The 26,388-nt window shown below is 40.1% G+C and overlaps 1 protein-coding gene across 1 annotated transcript in view; it reads left to right on the top strand.

Annotated features, from left to right (window-relative positions):
* Positions 1-26,388, top strand: part of LRCH2 (leucine rich repeats and calponin homology domain containing 2) — a 53,108-nt gene that overhangs the window by 14,443 nt on the left and 12,277 nt on the right. The window contains exons 2-13 of the mRNA XM_033137296.1: positions 5,135-5,279; positions 13,031-13,157; positions 15,663-15,768; positions 15,871-16,007; positions 16,577-16,710; positions 18,826-18,913; positions 19,715-19,826; positions 21,320-21,417; positions 21,540-21,607; positions 21,919-22,023; positions 23,957-24,025; positions 24,931-24,979. Coding sequence (XP_032993187.1) covers positions 5,135-5,279; positions 13,031-13,157; positions 15,663-15,768; positions 15,871-16,007; positions 16,577-16,710; positions 18,826-18,913; positions 19,715-19,826; positions 21,320-21,417; positions 21,540-21,607; positions 21,919-22,023; positions 23,957-24,025; positions 24,931-24,979 — 1,238 coding nt within the window. The remainder of the gene's footprint in view (positions 1-5,134; positions 5,280-13,030; positions 13,158-15,662; positions 15,769-15,870; positions 16,008-16,576; positions 16,711-18,825; positions 18,914-19,714; positions 19,827-21,319; positions 21,418-21,539; positions 21,608-21,918; positions 22,024-23,956; positions 24,026-24,930; positions 24,980-26,388) is intronic.

Below are 26,388 nucleotides of genomic sequence, written 5' to 3'. Positions count from 1 at the left end.
TCTAATCCCTGTTTAAAGTGATCTGAGCCAGTGGTGATCGCCACAATGTGCATGACGGTGAAAATTCCATATACCGTATATACTTGAGTATAAACCGACTTTTCCAGCACATTTATTGTGCTGAAAAAGCATACTTGGGTGAGGTGGGCGGCAGTGGAGGGACGAGTGGAGAAAGGAGCCCTTTTGGGCCGCTGGTCCCGCCATTGCAGTTGGGAGAGGCGATGTGCTTATACTTTAGTATATACGGCATTCTGCCCTCTGAAGTACTTTCTTTTGTCTGTTCTGCGTCTGTTGTATGGTCTGAAAATACCCCCTATCCAATTTTATTGAGTAACCAGGAATGTAGGGTTATAAGAGATGGAGGGGTGGATATTTATTACGTTCATACATACTTTTATAAGTCCCCCCATTAAGGTATGTTTCCCCAGCCACCTTAGTAAAGACCCCATTTTCTCCTAACCCTTCGATAATTTTGGTTTCTCTTTTCTTTAGAAATGCAGTGACAAAAGTGGTACACAGTACTCCAAAATGACCAATAGACTGACACAAAGGCATACAGATGTGGGCAGTTCTGACTGCAACTTTGTAATAATCCCTAAGGAATTTGCCTTTGCACCATCCTCTCATATGGAATTTATTATTTTGATCCACCACACCCGCAAGATCTTGCCTAATAAGTCACTTGCCTGTTCAGATCCCATCAGCTTCCATATATGAAGTTTGGATCATTTCCCTCCACACCTATCCAGTTATTTGACACCCATTTGCAGTTTTGTTGCCCATTCAGCTAATATTGACAAATTAAATTAAAAGTGCCTGAGAATTTCTGTTAGCTATATTTGACTGACGTAGTTGTTTAGATGCCCTCTTTGGAAGAAAACCTGTATTCATGGGTATCTGGTTAACATCTTCCACAGCGAAGAGTGGTGGGCGCACACACTAAACTGCAGTTCTGCAGTTTCCCTATTCCACTGTAGGAACACATATATGCACAAACGTCTTGTGGTCTGACAGATATTTAAAGAAATGTGCTGACCAGGCCCCAAGTTGATCCGCCAGTGGAGTGGCTTTAGCTGTCAGTGTATATAGAATTTTCAGACTAAAGTTCTTAATGATACATTGTGAAGTGTGTTTACGTACGTTGCTGTTGCTAATGTGTGAATGGTAGGAAACACACACACCCTCCACACACAATGCATTTAGTAATTTTTGTTTTGCAGGTAGTTGACAATTTACCATCATGGTTTACGATACACATGGTTTCAAATACACATGGTACAAATAAAGGTTGGGGAAGAACAGGGAGGAAAGAAGAAAATAATTGAATGTGGCTACCCACTCCTGTGACCTCCAGCATTGTAAAAGTTTCCATCCTTAGTACATGGAGGAGTGTCTGCCACCTGCTGAAGTTCTTAGAGGATGATTGGAGGCTCTTCTACAGAGTGCTCTCACTTTCAGAGTGGGTGGCAAATAAAAGAAAAGGGCCTTTCTAGTTATGGCTCCCTTTCCAGAGAAGGTATTTTTGACATCAGCTATTCTCCAGGAAGTTTTAACCTCTCTTTATCCTGCTGCTATGATTTTATACTTTGCACTGCAGCTGTTTTGTTTTCTTGACTATGACTAGCTTTGTATTTAAGCACTGGCTTGGCAGCCATTAGTGACAAAGGATCAAAGGCACCACCTTGTCCCATCTGTCCATGCATGGCAACTGAGCTCAGATGAAGCGATGCCAGGGTATTGCTTGCCTAAGAGGTGTACTTAGTATGCACTAGAAACTTTGTATATTTTATTTTATTGTACAGCACTTGGTAACTGATATGAAGCAGTTTATAAATCTGCAAATAAAATAAATAATTGCATGCAGGCAACTGAGTGGGCTGGCATAAAAAAAATTGTGTGCAGGCTAGAGGGCACTGGGGTGGGGGTGGAAGGTAGAATGCTCCGTCAATCCTTTTCCCACCCAGCATGGAGGCCAAGTGGGCTGATAGAATAAAAATGAAATAGGCAGGTGGAACAGGACTTTCCATCCCTCCCCAGCCACCCTCCTGCAGGCAATGTGACATTGTTGAAAGCTAGTTGGGCTTATTTGCACGGCTAGTTATGACTATTTAAAATACAGTGTTGTTAAAAACAACAACACCATACCTAGCTATCCTGGGGAAAGTTACCCTATAAATCTTTGAGATTGTTAGTGAAAAGGTTTATCATATTTGATGGTAAAATACTAGACTTACTGCAAAAATATTTTTCTTTGAATTTACTCTCCAAGGTGTCTCCCTATATAGCCTCAGGCAAATGACTTTTCTGATTCTGTACAAGGCTGTGATTTTTCTGTGTGAAACAGGAAAGTACTTATCATCTGTTCTCACTTCCGTGTTTCTGGCAGAATAGAATGATGTCTGTAGTCTACAGACAAGGAAGGAAACATTGTGGCTTTAATAATTTAATCAAGCTTTTGGGGTTATGTGACACTGGAGAACACAAAGGGATGAAGTCAAAGAAGTTGTATTTCTTATTTATTTCACATGTAAAAGTTAGTATGCAGCTGTACTTGATCCCATAGTTCTTGCTCATGCTTTCTCCCACCCTTTCTAAAGAACTATTAAAGCAGAAGAGACACAGAGGAACATATATTTTAAAGATATGCACAGCTGAGATTTTCCATAGATAATGTGGGCATTTCATAGCCTAGTTTTGTTGGCACATGCATCTCATACATTTTATTCCAACAGTTTTTGTAGAATATCTTCTTAATGCTGAGTATTATGTACAGTGGTACCTCGCAAGACGAATGCCTCGCACAACGAAAAACTCGCTAGACGAAAGGGTTTTGCGATTTTTTTAGGTGACTCGCAAAACGAATTTTTCTATGGCCATGACTCGCAAAACGAGGCATTCCTCTTGCGCGGTACCACTGTAAGCCGAAGCGGGAACTTCTCAGGCCTTAGCAAATGCAGGGAGAAAGAAGCCAACGAAGTTTCCCTGGCGCCCCCCAAGCCAAGCCTGCCTCAGCCAGCCTTCCCCTCGTGGGGCTGTCGCGGGCGCGGAGGCCCCTCCGCCCAGTTCTTCTGCAGAGTCATCGGGCCGCCTACCTTGGCATAGCCCGGGGTCCTGCAGGACGTTGTAGGCGCGGTAGTCGCTGACGCCACCGGGTGAGCGCACCCCAGGCGCCCCACCGCCTCCTTTGACCCGGCGACCGAAGCAACGCTCTCACCGCCCTCCGCTCCGCCGCCAGCCTGGCTCAGCAGCCGCGCCGAGTATCGGGAGGGGGAACATCGCCCAGAAGCTTTGTGCATGGAACAAGCAGCCTCCTTCCTTTGCAGCCCGGGATTGCTTTCTCCTCCGCTGCGCTTTCCCCGGCTCGCCCTCAATTCCAGGTCCGCAGACAGAGCTGGGATTGCAGCTTGGGCTGCAGTCAAGAGCCAGGGCTACCTGGGATGGCTGCTGCCGCCGCTTGGTTTTTGAGCCACACGCGCCGCCTCCCGTAGCGGAGCGCTCGCGTCCCCACGTGCCTCTGCCTTGCGCCTCGGTCCCTGCGCAGGGCAGCCGGCAGAAGGACCCGCTCGTGGCTGCGGGCTCGCTGGAGGCTCCCTGCCCCGCCGCGAGGCTGGAGGAGGTGCGGAGAGGGGAACCTGAAGCCGGAAGCTCCCTGCCCCGCCGCGAGGTTGGAGGAGGTGCAGAGAGGGGAACCTGAAGCCAGAAGCTCCCTGTCCCACCACGAGGCTGGAGGAGGTGAGGAGAGCAGCGGCGGGGGGAACCTGAAGCGGAACGGCTCCTCCTTGTCTTCGCTGGCTCTCGGAGGGAGTCTGCTTCCCCCTCAGTCAAGAGCCAGGGCTACCTGGGATGGTTGCCGCTGCTGCTGCTGCTGCTTGGTTTTGGAGCCACACGCGTTGCCTCCCGTAGCGGAGCGCTCGCGTCCCCGCACGCCTCTGCCTTGCGCCTCAGTCCCTGCCTTGGCTGCACAGGGCAGCCGGCAGAAGGACCCGCTCGTGGCTGCAGGCTCGCCAGAGGCTCCCTGCTCCACTGCGAGGCTGGAGGAGGTGTGGAGAGGGGAATCAGAAGCCGGAAGCTCCCTGCCCCGCCACGAGGCTGGAGGAGGTGAGGAGAGCGGCGGCGGCGGGAACCTGAAGCGGAGCTGCTGCTGCTGCTGCTGCTGCTGCCGGCAACAAGCCCGACTTTCCCCCCCATAGGAACGCATTAATTAAATTTAAATGCATTCCTATGGGAAACCGTGCTTCGCAAGACGAAATTTCCGCAAGACGAAAGGACTTGCAGAACGAATTAATTTCGTCTTGCGAGGCACCACTGTATCTGTATAATTTCATCTTGCGAGGCACCACTGTATCTGTATACATCAGTGTACACCGTTCTTTACAGAATATCATGTTCAAATCAGATTTACGTGCTTGCCTTAGCCTCAAGCAACAGTTGTGGAGGAGGGAGGATAAGGGGAATTGGTCAAGATGGTGGTAGAGCAGCACTGGTAACAAATATGAACACAACAAGTTGCCTTATACTTATGTGTTCTTAGGCTTCTCTTAAGTTTGGGAGAAAGATTAAGTGGCTAATCCAAATCCAAATGCTTCATGGAAAAAATTAGTTTTGCAGAGGTGGATGCCTTTTCTTAGGACAAATCATTTGTTGATGGAACAAGAGTTTGCTGGAGGTGCTTTGCTTGGTGGGTTGCTGAGAGGGAACAGCGGCTCCTTTCTTTCCTCTCCAAGAGCATCGGACAGGCAAACTTCAGACTTGCGGGATTTCCTTTGTTCTTTACTAGAGCACTGAAGGTGCAAAATAGTGGTTTGGCGGGAGAATATTTTTAGAATTAAGGAGAAGTGTGCCATATTACATTTCACAAAAGCCTCTCTTACCTACTTTATTTTTCTAAATACTGGTGGAAGGGAGTTCTCTTCTATCCTTGGAATTTGAAATGAGCAGAAGAGGATTCCATTCTATGCAGACTGTGGATGCTTGGTTTTTCATCCATCTGTGCTTTAATTTCCAAAATAAAATTGCCTAACAATTTTAAAACTTTTGCCGTTGTTCAAGAGCAGCACATTTCTTGCACATCTCTCAAGTGTAAACTAGAAGACTGAGCCCTAGAAATGTCTTTTCTCCTCCTCCCTTTTTTTAGATCTCTCCAAGAACAGATTTACTGAAATTCCTCCTGATGTATGGCAGTTTTCACCACTCGAGACATTGAACCTCTATCACAACTGCATCAAATCAATCCCTGAAGCAATTAAAAATCTGCAAATGTTAACATATCTCAATATCAGGTAGGCAATATTTTCCTGCTTCCTAAACGTAATTGCTTGGCATCCAAGGTAGCCTGTTTAGCTCATGACTGTATCAGCTTCCTCCTGTGGGTGACAGTTGACTGAAGAACCACTTTCCAGTCAATAAGTCAAAAGGTAGAACATAAGGAAGTCTAACTTTGTTCCTGGTATTCCTTTTTTCAGATTGTGATGTTTGAGAGGCAAAGGTAAAAGTTTTAAATTTCAGTTTGAGCTTCTAGGAGTGCTAAAAGAGGTTTGCTCATTCTGCATGCCTGTGAAAAACTGGCTGGACCAACTATAACACAGGAGAAATTAATGATGGGTTGTATCCAATGTTAGTCATACTTGGAGTAGGAACATGCCTCACTTAGGTCTATTAATTTCAGCAGGTCTACTCTGAGTAAAACTTAGTTGGATACAGGACAATGTTTTCTGAAAGATTAGTGTTCTCTTTGTGTGTGTTGTGTTTGATTATTTTTGAGTTGGAGTATTGAGTGTTAGACACAAGACACAAGAAGAATGTACAACTTTCTCTCTTACCGCATGCATGCCCATATACATGGCAAAAGATACATACATGGTGGGTAATTTCCTCCCCTGTTGCAAAGACTAGCCCTGTAAGAAAAATGTATTTGAAGTAGCCTTTTGGCATTGTGAGTCTGACAGCTACTCCAACTTTTAAAAAATAACATATTGTCATAACTTGCTTTTGTAAACTCTTTAGTAAAACTGACTGTCAACTGTGCTTTTAGTTTTTAACTTTGAGAGACAGAGGCTTTCCTGCTAATTCTGCATGTTAGCTTTGTGACAACTTATTTGAATTAGTCAGATTTTGAGAGCTCAGATGTCATAGTAGTAGGAGAACTGTCCTCTTGTTACCTGGTACCTTGTTCTACAACTGTTAGGTCCTAGTCCTAGCTTTAAAAATAGAAGTGGCTGCAGAGGAGACCTACAAAATGCTTAATTGGCATAAGAAGAGGGAAAGCTAAGAGGCCCCTGGGTATGAGAGGAGATTATAGGAAGCCACAACAGACCTCAGATTCATAAAAAAGAGATTGTGGAGGAGGAGGAGAAACGTGTGTTCATCTTATTTTTGGAGGAGAGAGCAAAACATTAAAGGGGACTAAATGGCAAAAAGCTTTTAATTTCGAGATTGCTAATAGGAATGGCTTTCTAACTGCTCAGATCAGGCTAGAAATGGACCATATTACTTAGGCAGCATATGTAATTTCCTGTTTTGAATGCATTTGACAAGGCAGAAAAGAACCTGAATGAGGTTCTGAATGAAGTTGCTAGCTTAGGTGTGTGAAGTCATCACATGAGAGGGATGTCCCCCCCCCATCAGGATAGATGTGGGAAATGCAACTACCAACTGCAGCTTGATTTTGCAAAGGGGTTTTTCCTCCATTAATATATATGTGAACAGCAGTTCACACCATAAATAAAAAAATGACGAAGGTTAGAGAGACAATTAATAATTATATGATATATTGGAATTTAGTGGATTCATGGAGACTGCACCATCCTAAAGAAAAATCCTATACGTATTTTGCAGGAATTCACAATACCCAGCACAGAATTGATTTTTTTTAACATCAGCATCACTACACTCCTTTACTAGCTGATGTGACATTGATATTCCCATTATAGCTGATCACTCAGCAGTAATATTGGAATATAATCTATCCAATACCCAGGAAGGTATGAGGAGATGGTATTTTAATATATCATTACTAAATGATAAAAGCTTCATTCAATATATAACGCAAGAAACGCAAATATATATTAAAGATAACTCCAAATCATTAACGTCAAGACTGATGGAATGGGAAGGCTACAAAGCTTATATCAGAGGGAAGATAATATCTTTCTCTGCCAGCAAGGTCAAGATGCAAAGATTAAAATAAAATAACCTAAAAACCTCTTTAAAAACATTATGGGGCGATATGGCAAATAACCCATCAGTTCAGTTTTATTACAGCAATTGCCAGCAATACAAAACAACACAACTCCAATCAAAAGACGAGCAACATCATCACAGGAGGACAAAATCCAAAAGGCCAGAGAGAAAATAGCACTAAAAGAATTTATAGTATATTATTCAATAAAGAGATTTACATTTTCTAATAGCTAGGGTGCAAAATTTGACCATAGCACTGGATACTGAGCTCAAAGAGTCTTCTAAAAGGAATTTACGTAAAATTTCGGGAGAAAATTCCAAATAATATTGCAAGGGTATAAATTTTGATAAAAGGGGTAGTATAAGATGAGATTGCTCTTCACTATAAAGTTCACAAAATAGAAGAATGTGAGTAACAGATTCCACCTTATTGGACATGCATGGACAAAGACGCTCAAGAATTGGTACCCGCAAGAATTTGCCTTGCAATACGGCTGTAGGCATCACCTCAAATCGGGCTCTAGAGAAAGCCCATCTGTATGATTCATAAGTGATATTGGATAAATAAGGGGCAGCTGCAAAATTAGGCCAAGATTTTAGGTACCTGTAATTCTCAAGGAGAGAGGCATTTTCCTTTTGCAATTTGATGTCAAAAAGTCTCTGGGTAATAATTGTTTTTGCCTTATTCAGAGTTCCATAGGTCTTCAGGGTTTAGGCCAATTTGTTTAATCTTGTTAACAATTTGCATAAGCCAAGGTGGATAAGGGGCTGCGGCCAGGAAATGAGATAACATTCCCTTTGGGTTATAATGAATTTTCAACCAGAGGGATATTGCTTGTTCCCAGACTTTTAATTCAACTCTGGGAAGTCCTGCCTCTTGTCTTAATATTACATTAGGTGTTAACAAATGACCATTTGCAGATAAGACCTACAGCTCTTAAATGGACCTCCAACTCGGCACGGCAGCTGAACGAACACCTTTGGTCTGATCAGCTCCAAGTGAAAAGGGCTTCCCTTATGCAGGCAGATGAGCCTCTACCTATTTATGATGACTTGGTAGAACTCCTAAAACCTGCACTGGCACGGGCCCCTATGCAGAATGGTAAGCAGTCCACAAAAAATGGTTTGATGAGGAATGCAGAAACCTTAAGAATCACCTCCATAATGAATGGTTGGTGTATAGAGCATCAAACGAGCCTATGCCTAACAACCGCCTTATCAACCTCAGGAGATGCTACAAAGCCCTACTAAAGGAAAAGAAGCTCAAGGCAGAAAGAAATAATTGCAATAACCTATTGATAGCTGCAGAGAATAGAAACTCAGCTTCCTGGTACCTGGGAAGGCCGCTTGCAAGGGTAGAACCTCATATTCCACTTGACACTTGGGAAGGATACTTCGCCGACCTGTATGCAGCTCATGATGTCGGCAGAGATATGGTGGAGTTGGAACCACTACCTGATTGGTGACCCAGTAACCTGTTCGGAAATTGAAACTCTTATAGATCGATTTAAAGTGGGCAAGCCCCCCGGTGACGACATTATATCCATTGATGCCATCAAAGCCAATAAAGATTGGTGGATTCCACTGTTAGCAACACTTTGTACGTATATAAACAAAACAGCAAAATTTCCCTCTAGCTGGAGCTCTGCATTGATTGTACTAATATACAAGAAAGGCCCGCGTACCGAGCCAAGTAATTTTAGGCCGATCAGCTTGCTAAATGTCATTGGGAAAATCTACTCCGGGTACTTTCAAACAAACTATCAAACTGGATGGAGAATGACAATATCATTGCCAATGAACAGGCAGGTTTTCGCCCTGGAAGATCTACGACAGATCAAATACTAACCTTGAATTATCTGGCAGAAAAGTATGCTGACAAAGCCCCGAAGGTTCTTCATGTGGCCTTTATTGATCTTAAACAGGCATTTGATTGAATTTCTAGAACAGTGTTTTTCAACCTTTTTTGGGCAAAGGCACACTTGTTTCATGAAAAAAATCACGAGGCACACCACCATTAGAAAATGTTAAAAAATTTAACTCTGTGCCTATATTGACTATATATAAAGTAATTTTTCAATTTTTCCCACGGCACACCAGGCAACATCTCGCGGCACACTAGTGTGCCGCGGAACAGTGGTTGAAAAACACTGCTCTAGAAAGCAGTTATGGACAAAATTGGCCGCTACAACTATTGATCGCCGCCTCCTTCACCTGATTATTAACTTGCATGCTAACACCTTTTTGAAAATCAGGCTAGATAATAATGGCCTAGTGTTGCCACCACTAGGGGGATAAGACAGGGCTGTTTGCTGGCCCCAGCATTGTTCAACTTGTTACATCAATTCATTGGTGACCCATATGGCCAATAATGCTTTCCATCCCCTCAAATTAGCAGGCCAATCTCTGAACGAAAAGTCTTGCGGAATGAATTAATTTCGTCTTGCGAGGCACCACTGTACCAACCATTGAAGAATATAAAAAAGATATGCTGTCTGCCCCCCTGATATCAGATATCAGATATTGAGAATGAAATAGAAACAATGGGAAAAGGGAAACCACCTGGACCTTCGGGTAGTGATGAAGTGGGATATCAAATCCAAACTCCACTATAGAATGGTATAAAATATTCAAAAAATTATTAGTCCCCAGACTTCAAGATGTTTATGAGGAAATAGTTCATAAAGGTATATCTGCTGCAACATTTAATGAAACTTTAATAATAACTATACCAAAACCTAACAAAGACTCCACTGAATGTGCAAATTACAGACCAATATCATTAATAAATGTTGATGCAAAGATTCTGAATGCAATACTGGCTGAAAAATTAGAAAAAGTCATCCAAGACTTGGTACCCAATAATCAAACAGGTTTTTATAAAAAAACAACAAGACAAGCCACAGATAATATCAGATTAACAATAGATTTGATAAACTTAAACAAAGAGGAAGAGGAATTGATGATACTGTAATGTCACTAGATGCAGAAAAGGCTTTCGATAGAATCTATAAAGAATTCATAGGGATCGTGTTACATAAATTTGGCTTCCCTACAGAATATTGTAACTGGATTAAAATGATTTACAAAAATCCAACATCTCGAATTGTTACAAATGGGAGAATATCTAATGTGATTAATTTAAAACGAGGAACGAGACAAGGATGCCCTCTGTCTCCGTTACTATTTAATCTATGCCTGGAACCATTAACAAGAGTAATAATTCAAGATGAGCATATCAAGGGGATAAAACACAACAAAGAAAATTACAAAATTGTATTATTTGCGGATGACATCCTTCTGTTTATTACAAAACCAGAAGATACAATTCCAAAAATTATGGAGAAAATAAAAACCTTTGGCACAATATCGGGCTATTCCATAAATTTCATCAGATATTAACCAAATATCAAATATAAAAAAATAAATTTGAATCAAATTATAAAAGAAATTTCTTTTGATATTGAAAGGTGGGGGACACACCTCTAAACTTTTCCCTTTGGGGAAAGGTTAATGTCCTCAAAATGAATATTGTTCCAAAGCTTTTATACATTCTTAGAGGATTATCAACATATATTCCCAACTTATATATATTTTAAAATAAATCAAATATTTAGATTGTGCCTGTGGGGTACAAAGCCACCAAAAATATCATAACATAAAATTCAACTTCCAACTAAGGAAGGCGGTTTTGGACTCCCAAATCTGAAATTATATCACCAGGCCTACCTGCTGAGCAAGACTAATTGTTGGAGAGCAAGCAGGAATCCCAATTGGGCTACTCTTGAATATAGTTTCATTGAACCTCTTGTGGGTTGGACCAAACTCTGCTCCAACTGTAAGAAATATCCCATTAATCTGGAGACTATTAAAGCACCTATAAAAATTTGGATGAACATAAATAAAAATAATAAGGATGACCCTTATCAGTATGAGAAATTAACAATATGGGCCAACCCAAAACTAAAAATTGGAAATCAAGTAATAATTTGGCAAAACTTGATGAAAAAAAGGTATTTACACACTGAATCAAATAATTGATGAGAACTACAAATTTGTGGAATATAAGACTTTGCAAGTAAAGTATGGACTAACTAGCGAGACACATTGGCAATACCGTATTTTTTGGCGTATAAGACAACTGGGCATGTAAGACGACCCCCAACTTTTCCAGTTAAAATATAGAGTTTAAGATATACTCGACCGCAGATTCTTCACCCGGCATATAAGATGACCCCCGACTTTTGAGAGGATTTTCCTGGATTAAAAAGTAGTCTTATACACCAGAATATACAGTACAGTGGTGCCCCGCTAGACGAAAATAATTTGTTCTACGAGTGTCTTTGTAGAGCGAATTTTTCGTCTAGCGAAGCGGCAATGCAGCACGGAGGTTGTTGCACCCAAAAAATTTTTTTTTTGTCTTGCGAGGCAGCCCCATTGACTTTTTCGTCTTGCGGGGCAGCCTTCCGCTAGCGAATGCCGTTCATCTAGCGCAGGGGTGGCCAACTCCCAAGAGACTGTGATCTACTCACAGAGTTAAAAACTGGCAGTGATCTACCCCCTTTTGGGGGGTTCAGGTCAGTGTTGTTGAGCTTCTTTTAGGAAGAAGGAAAACCCCGCTTTTTGGGTTTCAGGGCAAAAATGCTGAGCATTTTTAGGGGAGCCACAGTTGTTGAGCTTCTTTGGGGGGAGCTGGTGATCTACCGGTGATCTACCACAGACGTTCAGTGATCTACTGGTAGATCACGATCTACCTGTTGGACATGCCTGATCTAGCGAGTTTTTCGTCTAGCGGGCCACCACTGTATATCCAATGGAAACATATGTTGGAAAAGCAGTTTGGCCCTGACGCTATAGCTGCATCGGAAACACCCATGCTGTTACAAGATTTAATCTCTGCAACAAAAACTAAAAATCCTACACTTGCACTATATAAAACTTTACTTAACAGGAAGAAATACGATTTAGAATATGAAAGACAAAAATGGGGTAAAGAGCTAGGAGTACAGATAACAAATGATATATGGGAGACAAGTATAAAATCAATAGGAAAAGCCTCTATGGATTTAAGACTTAGACTTATTCAACAGAAAATAGTATTTAGAGTCCAGTGGACTTCAGCAAGATTATATCAGAAGAAAATAACAAGTGCAGATAAGTGCTGGAGATGTGGGAGTAAAAATGTGGACTTAATACATATGTTGATTAACTGCTCGACGATCAGACCATTCTGGAGCGAGGTGAGGATATTTATAGCAAAAATAATAAAAAGAAATTGTTATTTAAGGGAACTGAATTTAATTCTAAATTATATTCTGGAAACTTGCAAGATCTCAAAGGGCCAAAAAAGGTAGTTGTATCGCGCTATATTAGAAGCAGAAAAACTTGTTTTGATGAATTGGAAGAGTCGCAAAAAGATTCCACTGAACATATGGATTGATAATATGGACAGATTAGCTACATATGAAATAACTGCTTTTCGACACAAAATAAGAATGGATAAATACAAAGAAATTTGGAACGAATATCTAAGTGACAAGGCGGATAACAGTGGGAAGTAGAGGGGGGAGAGAGTGGTGATAAACAAGGAGTAGGCATAGGGATATTACTGTATCTAAATTTGTGTTGTCAATTTGTGTTATTATTATGGTTTTTTGTTGTACGTGTCCTTTTAGTTTGGTGTTTGTACTGATTGGAAAAAGTGAATAAAAAAACAAAAAACACTAAAGTAACAAGATTTTCACTAAAGTAACAATTTTGAGCAAGTATTCATGCTGGTTTTAAGTGGCTTGTGGTATCTGAATGGTGATAGCTGCCAGATATAACCATATATTTTCTCTAATCTCTTTAGTCGAAATCTTTTATCAACATTGCCAAAATACTTGTTTGATCTGCCACTTAAAGTTTTGGTTGTCAGCAATAATAAACTTGTGTCCATTCCCGAAGAAATTGGAAAATTGAGAGATATAATGGAATTGGTGAGTGTCATGGTATAGTTTGTCTGTCTGTTGAATCTTTATAGTTAATTCTTTGTTTGTCCCAATCCTCAATTAGTAGTAATCCCTACTACAGTGAGTGGCAAATTTAAATTAATCCATTCATACTTAAATATCCCAGAGCAATCCTTTTTTTGAATAGCAGTGCAATGAGTTTTCCTTCAACTTTTATTTTAAACAAATGTTGCTATATCTAGCTTGAGACAAAAATATGAATTATATGTTTTGTGACTGAAATGCTAGCTGGATCCTGCAATTTATCGTACTGGCCCGAATATAAGCCACATCCAAATATAAGCTACACCTTTAAAATTCAAGGGGGAAAAAAGAAAAAAAAAAGACAATACCCGAATATAAGCCACTCCCTTAAAATTCCACAGGCACTCACACCTGTTCCGTTTTACTGCATGTCTGTTTCAGCAGCGATATCGTAAAAGCCAATTTTTGGAAGGTCACAAATTTAAGCCGCAGTTTAACTTTTCGTGGTCGGAATTTGGAAAAAAGTGAGGCTTATATTCAGGCCAATATGGTACTTCTAGGATGGAATAAAAACGGATTAATTTTTATGCAACTGCTCTAGTCCTCCTTTTAAAGATGCATTAGTAGATTTCATTTTATTTACCATAAAAAGACTTACCTTATTTAAGTTATAGAACTTTTTTATTTGATATCCCACTCATTTGATATTTCTCAAAAGATGGAAATCATCCGAACTCTGAAGCCCTTGCTACTTGTCAATAATCTGCAATCTCCTTGTCATCAAGATTCAAAAGGAATATTGTAGATAAAGATTTTTCCCCAGCCCCAATCTATATGACTGTTCCCAGTCATTTTATCTTCACACTTTCCCATAATGCCAGTGTAATGCCATATAAGCAGAATTACATGGTATAGTTCTACCAGTTTTTGTAATTTTAGCAATTTATCTGTGTTTATAATTGTAAATTATATTACAGTGGTACTTCAGGTTACATACGCTTCAGGTTACATACTCCACTAACCCAGAAATAACGCTTCAGGTTAAGAACTTTGCTTCAGGATAAGAACAGAAATTGTGCTCTGGCGGCGCAGCAGCAGCGGGAGGTCCCATTATTTAAAATTGTGCTTCAGGTTAAGAACAGACCTCCAGAACGAATTAAGTTCTTAACCCGAGGTACCACTGTACTCTAACATACCCTGGTAGGGGATGCGGGTGGCACTGTAGTCTAAACCACTGAGCCTAGGGCTTGCCGATCGGAAGGTTGGCGATTCGAATCCCCACGATGGATTGAGCTCCCGTTGCTCAGTCCCAGCTCCTGCCAACCTAGCAGTTTGAAAGCACGTCAAAGTGCAAGTAGATAAATAGGTATTGCTCCGGCAGGAAGGTAAATGGTGTTTCCATGCGCTGCTCTGGTTTCGCCAGAAGTGGCTTAGTCATGCTGGCCACTTGACCCGGAAAAACTGCGGAGTGGATAAATGCCAGCTCCCTTGGCCTGTAAAGTGAGATGAGAGCTGCAACCCTAGAGTCGTTTGCAACTGGACTTAACTGTCCGGGGTCCCTTTAGCCCTTGAGGTATTGCAGTCTTGAGTTGCTTAAGGGTTTTAGGTAAAAATCTACACTTTGAATTGGGCCCAGAACATAATTAGCAATCAGTGCAGTCAAGCCAGGATTGGTGCAATAGGCTCTAACCATCTTGCCCCAGTGGGCAACCTGGCTGCCAAATTCTGTGCCAGCTGAAGTTTCCAAACTGTGCTTAGGGGCAGCCCTACTTTATTTGCAGTGATATAACCTAGAGGTTACCAAAGCATAGACAACAGAACTTGGGCTATCCCTGTACAGATAGGGGCACAGCTGGGGCACCAGCCAAAGCTGATGAAGGGAATCCATGCCACCAAGGACACCTGAGCCCCAAGAGACAGCAAAGGATCCAGGAGCAACCTCCCATTCATCCAATCTAGCAAAACACCTGCTAACAGTGCCTCAGTCTTATAAGATTGAGCTTGAGTGTGTTGGCTCTCATCCAGTCCATTACCAAGGCAAGACAATGGTCCAGCACAGACAGTGTCACATCTGCAAGAGTTTCTTTCAGATTTTTGTAGCTGCAGTTAGTCAGGGAGAAATGCCAGCTCCCTCAGCCAGTAAAGCGAGATGAGCGCCACAACCCCAGAGTTGTTCACGACTGGACTTAACTGTCAGGGGTCCTCTACTTTTTTTTTTAAACCTACCCTGGTACTTTATGCTGAAGGGTGGCTAAGAATCTTAATTTTAAAAAAAATCTATTTGAGTATTCAAGATTTAAAAATATGCCTTGCGTAAAAGCAAAATTCCTCTGTCTTAGGACATCTCCTTTTTTCCATTCTATTGCAAAATTCAATAATGCTGTAACCAAAATGCAAGCACATGCATTCCCATAAAACATACTTATTTGCATTAGCCACCTTCTTCAATGTATGCTTTTGAAATTTCAGTCACTATTTGACATTCTGACTCATTGTTTCTTAATGTAGGATATTAGCTGTAATGAGATCCAAGTCCTTCCCCAGCAAATTGGAAAGCTGCAGTCACTACGAGAATTAAATTTAAGAAGAAATAATATTCATATACTACCTGATGGTAAGCTTCTGTTCCCTTCCAGCCTCTTTGTTAATTCATTTAAACAATATCAATCTTTTTGATGTATGAGCTTCTGATATTTTTTCCCTTTCCCACCAATAGAATTAGGAGACCTTCCCTTGGTCAAGCTGGACTTCTCATGTAATAAAATCACAGAAATACCTGTGTGTTTCAGGAAGCTACATCGTTTGCAAGTCATAATTTTGGACAATAATCCAATGCAGATACCACCAGCACAGGTTCAATTAAAACATTCTTTTCTCATTTTTAAAGTAGAAACAATTCTTTATGTGAGATACTTATTCACCTAGCTGCCCATGGAGTAAGGTGCTTTTTGACCAAAATCCATTTGTGGAAGCACTTTTTCTTCTTGATCACTTTTCAGTGTTGGTTTTAATATGCCTGGAGGAAAGTGGCTGGAAGTGGGGCATGCCATTGTATTAATCAGCTGGTCATATTCTGAGATGAGTTTCACTCTTCTCAAATAAGATGCAGGGAAAATAACATTGAAAACCAGTCCACTGTTGTTGCACTTTAATGTTTTCACCATGCGCTTTAGCCAACAAAATCTTATTAAGTTGGGAAAAGGTGAGCAGCTATACCTGCCACTGAAGTTGATGGATGTGTTTAGTCCTGTTTAATCTGCCCAGTTATCTGTACTACAAGGGTACAGATGGGAATATGCTGTGATGTGTTATGCATACTGTATGGGGGGAGGATTGGAGGTAATCAATAAAAATGGTGCTAAGGTTTCTGTAAAGGCTCCCATCTGACTAAATGAGTGCTTTCCCCATCTGCTTCTCAACAGATATGTTTAAAGGGCAAAGTACACATATTTAAATTCCTCAGCATTCAGGCATGCCTCAGAATAGATAAAAAGCCGGATTCCTTGGATCTTCCATCCTTGGGTAAAAGAATTCCTTCCCAGCCGCTCACAGACAGGTAAACTTGCATTCCCTTTTTCATAATGAGCATTTATCAAACTTGAAGGAGCTCTGAGTTTGCTTTATTGCAATAATTTCAGTACTTCTGAAGTAAAGGTTGTTGTAGCCTTTAGGATGCTATCTTTCCCATTACTATTTTTTTGCAGATTCTTTCCCATCTCAGTAGGGTGTGTTCTCACAGTGAGTTTGTTCTCTGAGTAATCTAAGCATTATAGCAATTAACTGTTGAATTAAATTGTTCCCACTTGTGCAGAATCTTCCATAAAGAATGCCATATATTTATAGGTATTTTCAACTCATCCCTCATGATCAAAAACAAAAGTTCCAATGTGCTCCTCAAAGCTGTACCAAAGGAGGGGCAGAGAGCAAGGAATTACTTATGCAAAGTGTTGCATTTCCTGTGGCTACACAGGTCTATATGTAATGTGAAAGTTGCTTTCTTCTACTTGTGCTAGAAATTGAGCAGTTTTACTGAAAGGGAAGTCTGCCACCTACTGTCAAACAATTACATTATTTTCAAGGAGTGGAAAATCCTTCTCAGTTAATGTCAGAAGTACAACATAGTTTTTCAAGTCTAAACTCACATAACTTTCAGGACATATTTCCATAAGTTTACTTATCATTGGCTATAAATTAATAATGTTTATTTTTTTGCTTCTATTCATTTTTTCTCTCCTGTATTTGCGGATTCCAAATGATCTGGTCCTGTTTCCAGAGCACTACTGACACATAACAGGATATTTTTCTTGTTATTTTCTGAACCATTTTTTTCCTACCAGTGAGTCAGTGCATTGATTAAATATTGGCACAATTGTGAAACATTTCTCCTACAAACTAATAAGCACATTTGCGTAATTACAATTTGCACCTAAAATTGCCTCTAGACAACTAGAACTTTCTCCAGACTTGCATCTGGTTTACTGGGGCAGCATTAGCATTATTAAATAGAGGTCCTAGTGAGCATTACATGTGTTAGCCCAGCCTTTTCTAACCTGATGCCCTCCAGATATTTTGGACAACTCCCATCAGGCCCAGTCAGCATGGGAGTATCAAAACATCTGGGGTGCACCGGGTTGGCAAAGGCTGTTCTTGCCAGCAGGGAGAAAAGCCTGTAGGCCAGTGTTTCAAAGGCAGTTCACACCTCACAAGCAGAGACCAGTTGTGAATGTTTTGAAAATATACAATAACTAACAAATGTATACATACTACATAACCATTCTCCATAGACAGGATGAGCTGTTGCAGGATGAGCAGTTTTCCTCTGTTGTGTTGCATTCCATTCAACATATATTCTGGTTTATTTTTCTTTGGTTTTTGTATGTTGACTTTGTGAAATTAAACTTGGAATTGTCACAGTAGCCGTTTGTCCCAGTGTTTAGTCTTTTCCTTAACTGCATATGTGTACTAGTTCAGATCGCAGTACAAAAAAGAACCTTTATGTGATTGCAGAAACACATTAGGGTACCTTTTCCTGCTAAGCTCAACCCCCTGTCCATCTTTTATAATTAATAAAAATTTCAATAATCTTAGGAAGATGACTTCTGCACATGTGTACTAACCTCTCTTCCTAACATGAACTATTTATATAGTACCGTCTATCTATATGGAGGTTTATGAAGAAGAGATATAGAAGATTCTTCTTCCAAAGGGATTCTAATATGAAATAAACACAAGGAAACAGCAAAGAAAGGGGTGGGAATGTAGGGAATAAGTGATGCATGTATTTGTTTACAGTAAGATAAGGAGTAGGTGGGGCAATGAGTATTTTCTGGGGTCAGTGTTGTGATTTGGTAGGGAAACTCTGGGTTAAAAGCACAGGACTTGTAACCACAAATAACAGGGAGAAGTGGCCATCCACCCTGCCTGACACAGCTCTAGTGTTGTCTTGAGACATTTTGCAGGATTATCAGACAATATAGTCAGTCCCTTTTGACTTTTTATGATCTGTGATTGTCCAATTGCATCTCAGTGGGACACACCTTTTTAATACCAAGAACCTCTCCATCTTCAAAAGAGCATATTGCTCTACAAGAAGTGGCTGTTCGTCACTCAGAGAACCAGAACCTGCGTCTTAGTATTTGTCACAATTAAGGTACTTGTTCTTTTATTACAGTATGGAAGATTTTTATCCAAATAAAAACCACGGCCCAGACTCTGGCATTGGCAGCGATAATGGGGATAAAAGGTTATCCACAACAGAAGTAAGCCTGTCCTTTCTAAACTACTCAAAGGAAAGAGGTAGCAGGGGCAGTGGGTTTCTCTAATATCTCTTCTGACTGCTTTCCATTGTCTCAGAATTCTTAGTTTGGCTAAATCTCCATTCCATTTGATTTCAATAAACTGCAGTTTAAAAATGACTGTAAAGTACAATAAGATAGCTTGCCTGCTTTGTTATATACTTTCTCCTTCATAGCAGTGTTCTGAAGCATTGCCTGTGCCAGCACCGCACCCCATAGTCACCTTTGACTGGACTTAACTGTCCAGGGTTCCTTTACCTTACCATCCAGTAAACAATCCCTCAACATTAAATCCGTATCTTACCAGCTTGATGGTGGTAAAATGAAACAACCCTGAAGGATTCCTCTTTTTTTTTTGTCTTGAGCAAACAGAACTTGAACTTGTGTACTTTTGACATTCATTGAGCTGGGATAGCTCTGTTGGTAGACCATGAGATTCTTAATCTCAGGGTCATGGTCCAAAGATGCTTTGCAGGGGTTTGGACTATATGACCCTCATGGTCCCTTCCAACTCTACAATTCTATGATTCTAGGTCATTTTAAGTAGCTCATTGAAAACTTCACATCTGTTGGATAGCTCATTAAATGGAAAAATATGTCTTCTCCTGTCTCAATGAGTAGGAAATGCTCTACATATAGGCCTGCCCTCCAGCAGTGTGCCACAGTGGCCTCTGCTGGTTGTGGTGGGAAGCTGATTTTCTGATGCAAAGTTTATCAGAACAACAAGTGGAATATGCAGGTTATGCTCTTAACTGCTCTTTTCAGCCATCCGATGATGACACAATCAGCCTTCACTCTCAGGTATCAGAATCAACAAGGGAGCAGACACTCAGAAACGACAATCAGTTACTAGGAAATAAACCTGAGCTGCATAAAGGTAAGTTCCAATTTCTGGTTCTCGGGAATGTCTTCTTTGTACTCAGTTCTTCTGCTTTGGACGTAACACTGCATCACTGAGTACAAGCCTCAAAGAACATTGGGCACATGTACTTCCCCTTCTCTTCCTCTACTTCAGCAGTGAGGAGACAATTGATAGCATACCAATTTACACTAACTGGAAATCCTTGTCAGTTTAAATTATGGTGGTTTGAAAGAATCCTGGATAATCAGCTATGGTTTAACTCTGTTTGTTTCAATTGTTGTTTAAGCCAAGGGTGGGTGATTTATCCTCCCATCTGATAGCCACTTTTCCTCATGTGCAATCTTCAGGTGGCAGTGGTGGCACTTGCCAGTGGTGGGAATGGCCAGAGGCAAAATGTGTTGGACAATAAATATGTATTGTAGGGTACTTTCTAGCCAAATTTTAAAGTTAGAGGTTTCTACATCCCTCCATCTTCCATCCAGTCAAGCAAGGGGCATCCTCATAGTTCAAGGACCTATTGAAGCCAGAAAGGAAGCATTTGAGGATGTTGTAGAGCAGTGTTGAGGGCCTGAAGTTCCCCAACAGTGTTTTACACTAACAGTTTCCCTTGTGAAACTGTTTAAAAATAAGCAGGTACTTATTTTTTTATCTCCTTGCAGTGGCTCTCTTTGACCTTGCAAGAGTTTGTCCTTGAGGATTAGTCCATTGTTATGAGAACCACAAGTGGGAGGACACGTGAAAGAATGGAATATTTCCTTCCTGAAGCCTTATGCATTTTTGATGAAATAAATAAGATCACCCCACTCCCACAAAAAAGAAAAATAATTCTCACCTATGTTGGTACTGTCTTTTTTTGAAGGAGAGAATAAAAATAGAAAATCAAAAGCTTTGTTAAATTGCCTTCTTATTGCTGCACATCTACCAATCACCCAGAGATGGAAAACATTGTCCAAAATTAACACCTCATTATGGTGAATTAATATATGGAGAATTGCATTACATGAATACCGGCACACCCATTTTTTTTTTTTAAAGAAAAGATAACCACTTTTCTCTCAGTTTGGTGTGATTTTATTGAATATATAAAAAAAGAAAATTTACACCTGTCTCTTCTACAAGTCCCTCAAGAAATCTGGGATAAGTAACATCTAATTGGTTGAAAAAATTCCTTCATGTAATTTAGGGCCTTTTATTTTTTGTACTCCTTGTGCCTTTGATGGTTTCTGTATTTTGTAAGTCATGTGCACCACACTTCCTCTCTTCCTTATAATGGTACTTTCCACTTATTTGTCTCTCTTTTATAATAAATACATAGATAACCAGCTTTATCATATTTTCCTGTGAATGTAATATGCCATGCCAGCCTTGGTTTGGTTTGGTTTGGTTTAGTTTTTATATGTTTGTCTCAGGGAGTTCTGTTTTGTTATTTGGGCCATACATCTATCTGTATAAAATAAATCTCCCTTTCCCCCCCTCCTACTTGCTTTGTCATCATCCCTGATGACCAGACCCAGAAGTGTGTGATTACCTTGACCCCAGCTCAGAGGATGTGGCTTCCTGTGATCAAGGAGATGTACAAACTGGGCCATCGATCTCATATATTAAGGTAGCATCTTAAAGAATAACTTGGATATTAGCAACCCACTTTACATATTGTGAAATTCAGTAATGTGACCCCTGCACACTTTCTTTTCTCTCCTCCCTCTCCCACCCCTGTGTGCATGTTAGGAACGAGCAAAGCAGACTGAAAAGTCTCAGAAAACAGAAGAAAATGAAAACTGGGAAGATGAGAAGAGGTGTGTTCCCTAGCAGTACTAACTAGGCATTCTAACTAGTATTGATGATTATGAGGATTTATTGCCTGCCCTTCATCTTAAGGTCCCAGAGCAGATTACAACAATTAAAACCCAACTTCATTATTAAAACACAATACCGCACAATATTAAAACAAGATTAAAACAAATTAAAATTATACAAATCAGGTGGGTACTAAAAAATATCTAGAATGGGAAATATGAGTAGCTGTTGGAGGAGGGAGTCTTAGTTCTTTTCCTGCTGTTTCTCTGGCATTCTGATTTAAAACAGAAATGTTTGTGGGGTATTTTAGGGTTCAGAAGGATCAGGTATTGGCAGAGGAAGATGATGAACTGAAAGAAGTGACTGACCTAAGGAAAATAGCTGCCCAGCTGCTGCAACAAGAACAGAAGAACAGGTATTTAGCCTTTGGATCACAACAGTAGGTGAACTCTATATGCAATTCCCAGGCTGCATTTTGTTTTAAAGGCTTGTGGGGTTTTATAATTTGGCAAATGACACAGAAGCTTAACCAAGAAATCAATCAAACTCTGGTCCTGCTTCCTAGACACATCTGGTTGCCCACTGAAAACAGGATGGACTCAAAGGGCATTTGGCCTAATCCAGCAGCCAGACTCTTCTAATATTCACATATTTGAGATTTAGTGTTGATAAACATGGACAAACTTTATTGCTTCTCTGCAGCTAACATTTGAGTGCAATTTGTCCACTTTAAAACTGGTAAGTGCAAAACTGGGAATGATTGAAATGAACTGAGTTTAGCAATCTGACTGAGGGTAAATTAAGATTACTCAAAATTCTTTGATTCTTACCTTGTCAAAAAGAAAAAAGAGTGACACAAAGCTCAACCATTAAGCATTTTGTCTTTTAAACCCTGTTAAAGCTCTACCTCCTTACTACTTTCTGCTCACTATACTAATGACATCCCTGTCCTCTCCTGTCAACTTTTACTCCTTCCTTCTTTCATCTTTGGGTTTTGATGTACATGAAATACGAATTCAGACGGAGACCATTAAGCTATAGAACTTCATTCAGTGAAAAGCTCTTCCAGAGGACAAGGGTCGCAGGACGCGCATCAAGGTATTTTGTTTTTATGGCACATGAATTTCAGCTGACAACACAAGGCACAAACAGGCTATTCCTGCATTGCAGGGGCTTGGACTAGATGACCCCTGGGGTCCCTTCCAATTCTCTCAGCCTCACTCACCTCACAGAGTGTTTGTTGTGGGGGAGGAAGGGAAAGGAGAATGTTAGCCGCTTTGAGACTCCTTCGGGTAGTGATAAAGCGGGATATCAAATCCAAACTCCTCCTCCTCTTCTTCTTCTTCTTTGATTCTATGAAAACATTTTTTTGGTGTGCTGCTAAAGATGCGAAGACTTAAAGGAGTTAGAAACCTTATCCAAAACTGGGGAGCTATAGCATAGGGCAGGATACAGATCAGAGCCGGGGTGGGCTCTAAAAGTACCAGCTCTGTCAATAGAATTGCTTGATTATCTTTATTTGCTTGTGCTTTTTTTTTAAAAAAAAACTGTGCTGCCCTTTGTCAGAATCAATTTCAGAGCAGTTCATCTGCAACAGTTTAAAAATAGAGGCAAGAATTGTATTATTCCATTATGACTCACTTAAAAACAAAATTCAAAGCATAATGGAATTTTAATAATACAAATACTTTTTGAGGATGGAAGTGATGAGACTTTTCACAGGGGAGCGATTTTTAAAGGTATTGTTCTTTTCTTCACGGGGCAAATTATATTTTTGGTTATGGGTAGTGCGCCTGCAAGTCTTCCCAGTGGTTAGAAGTCTGACTGTGGAAATGCTTCTGCCTGTGTCCAATATTCAGGCATGCTCTGTACATCTGACTCAGAAATAGATGGGGGTGCTCTGGGTCTCACTAGATCAAGAGCATGGCTATTGTACCTATCTTCAAATAACTCCTCGGTGATGAAATACTACTTATCTCTTCTCAGCATTTTTCTATCGTGTTTCCTTTTTCTGAATCTTTCTTCCCCATTGTCACTGTTGCATCTAGTCAAATATTGTCTATTCTGTACTATCTTCCTCACTAAGTCACCAGTCAGAATGAATGTTTCTCGGTGATTCTCATAGTCACCTTCTTTGATCATGTAACCCAAGAACAATAGGCTTCAAATTAGTTAAGGACAATAAAAATGGTGTTAAAGTAACATATTTTTCCTCTATTAGACTCTAGACTTTTGCTCAAATTCTCAGTAAGAGCTGGACTGTAAATATTCAAATGCATTTTAAACCACACAATTTCAGCATGAATTTTTTTGTGGTTTCAAGTGCACATTTGTGTGTTTGATTTTAGACTTCTGAATCACTCCACGTCAGCAAGTACAAGAAACAGACCAAAACAGACCATGGAATCAGAAAAAAGGTATCAGTTGTGCTTTTCTTAGTAGTAAAATACTTTGAGTGAACCCTGTGGTGGTGGTGGTGGTTGAATAAAGGCTGCTTGAGAAGTGTCTAATTCTTTCTCAAAAGTTCCACATTACCTTCAGATAGCAGAAATTGATTCTAGAATATATGACTGTGCAAGGGTGCTCTTCATAACTGTTGGTTTCGAGGTGTTGTTTCAGAATTAAACAGCCTATAAAGCTTTACATAGATTTCAAGAGTGTTTTAAGGGCAGAGATAAAGGCACAAGTGTGCTTTAAAAAATTGATCTTTGAAATGCATGCAGACAGCTTTCCCTAGATACCATGTTGATTTATTGCATAGCACTGTTTTCTGTAGTCAGCGTTAATAGTTGTAAATTCCTGCTCTCTTAATGTATTTAAACAACTGTCCAGAAAGCCTTTTTTAAACTTCTGAGTACTTGAGAAAACAATTTGTTCTGGTGTTAAGTTTTCAAAGATATTTAGCACAGCTGATTAATCATTGAAATTAACACTTCAGTATTGTGACAAGAATACACTTCCATGAGATAGATGTCCAAAAGACAAGTCATGATATGAAACAACCCTGCTTAAATTCTTTCTTCCAAAGTATGTTACCTGAGTTCCTTAATGGAAACTCTCATTGAGTTTAGTTATTAAAAGATTTCTCTGCTGTGAACAGCCAGAACATGGTGATTTTCTAGATTGTTTTATTCCTTAGTAAACAAGCTTTCTGAGTGTTATTACCCACACCTGCTCAGCCCATAAGGATGATATCCCTCCCTCCCTCCCTTTTTTAAAATATATGTCTAGGTCATTTAGAAACAAAACTTTTTTTTTTTGCTGATATGTATATAATTGTAAGTTGCTTGACTTGGCTCAGTATGTGTGTGTTTTCATCTAGCCTTTCAGCAGATGAAGCAAATTCTCCATCATCCCCATACAGTTGGCAGGTAATGCAGAGATACACAAGCATCCAAAATACTGTCTGAACAGCTGTGATAGTTTTGCTCCTACTTTCTTGACTGGCTTGATTTCATGGCAACGGTCAGGTCTGGTGGTAAACTAGCCAAATGTACTATACAAGCTCTGGAGGGAAGTTGACAGTTCTAGCCATTGGCACAAATGTAACAAAAACAGAAAACAAAAAGATTGTTTTCTCCCAGAAGTGCTGATCTTTAAATTATTGCACTTTTAACCTGCTTTCTCCAGGTGCAAGCCTTTTGAGTAAACTGCCTTGACAAATTTATCAGGCCATTTCTCCCCATTAATGGAGAACTTTCTCTTCCATGGTGCAGTGAAACAGACACATGAGGAATTGCTGCTGCTGCTGCTGCTATTATTATTATTATTATTATTATTATTATTATTATTATTATTATTATTACCATCACCATTATCAACCCACACTTCACCCTAAGGTCCCAGGGCAGGAGGTGGTATGTATAAATAAATAAATAAATAAATAAATAAATAAAATGATAATAATAATAATAATAATAATAATAATAATAATAATAATAATAATAATTTATTTGTACCCTGTCCATGTGACTGGGTTGCCCCAACCACTCTGGGCGGCTTCCAGTTGATAGGTAATGTAATATGTGAACCTCAGGGTCACTCAGGTTCATTCATGTAATACAAAATTGTAGTATAAAACATAGCTTAGTGCTGTGCCTGAATGAGGTCGTTGTGTCTTCAGATATTTTTCACTACATTCTCTTGTATGTCCTGTACCCAACTGCAAGGCTACTTAAATGGGAACATAATGACAATAATTTAAACTAAATGGGAAAATTAGTAGCCACTGTAATATTTTAATAGTCATTTTATTACTCTACCCTTCTACTTTTCCTCTCAGTAACTTTTTACACATGGTACTGTTATCTTAAACAAAAAAGCTGGTACCAAATGTAATTCAGTTTCTTGACTGGAAGTAGGAACATCTTCATTGTTCTGATCAGCAAATTTACAATGCTCTAAGTAAGAAGTAATGAGGGGTGAATCTAGCTGTGCAGCCAGTAGACAGGCGGAACACAACTCTTCTCTGATTTTCAGAGCTCTTTGTTTAGGACAGGAGTGGGGATCCTCAAGATCAGGGACCATATGTGACCCTCCAGGCCTGTGTAGGAACCTCTGACTTTTGCATGACTGACCAAGTAGCCTATTATGCATCTGTTGCCCCAAACCCTACTGGCACTCAGCCACTAGAAGGTGGCCCATGAAATAATGCGATCTTTGACTGTGAAAAAGGTTCCACACCCCTGATTTGGGGAGCCCCTACTTATTTTTTCATTGGGGGTGGTTCCACCAGACCACTCTGAGGACCAGGATATAAGTAATTTAATCTGAACCGCTT

The sequence above is a fragment of the Lacerta agilis genome, chromosome Z, assembly GCF_009819535.1.
Source record: "Lacerta agilis isolate rLacAgi1 chromosome Z, rLacAgi1.pri, whole genome shotgun sequence".
Taxonomy (NCBI): domain Eukaryota; kingdom Metazoa; phylum Chordata; class Lepidosauria; order Squamata; family Lacertidae; genus Lacerta; species Lacerta agilis.
Note: the sequence above shows the minus strand (reverse complement) of the source record. Positions and strands in the feature narration are given on the sequence as shown.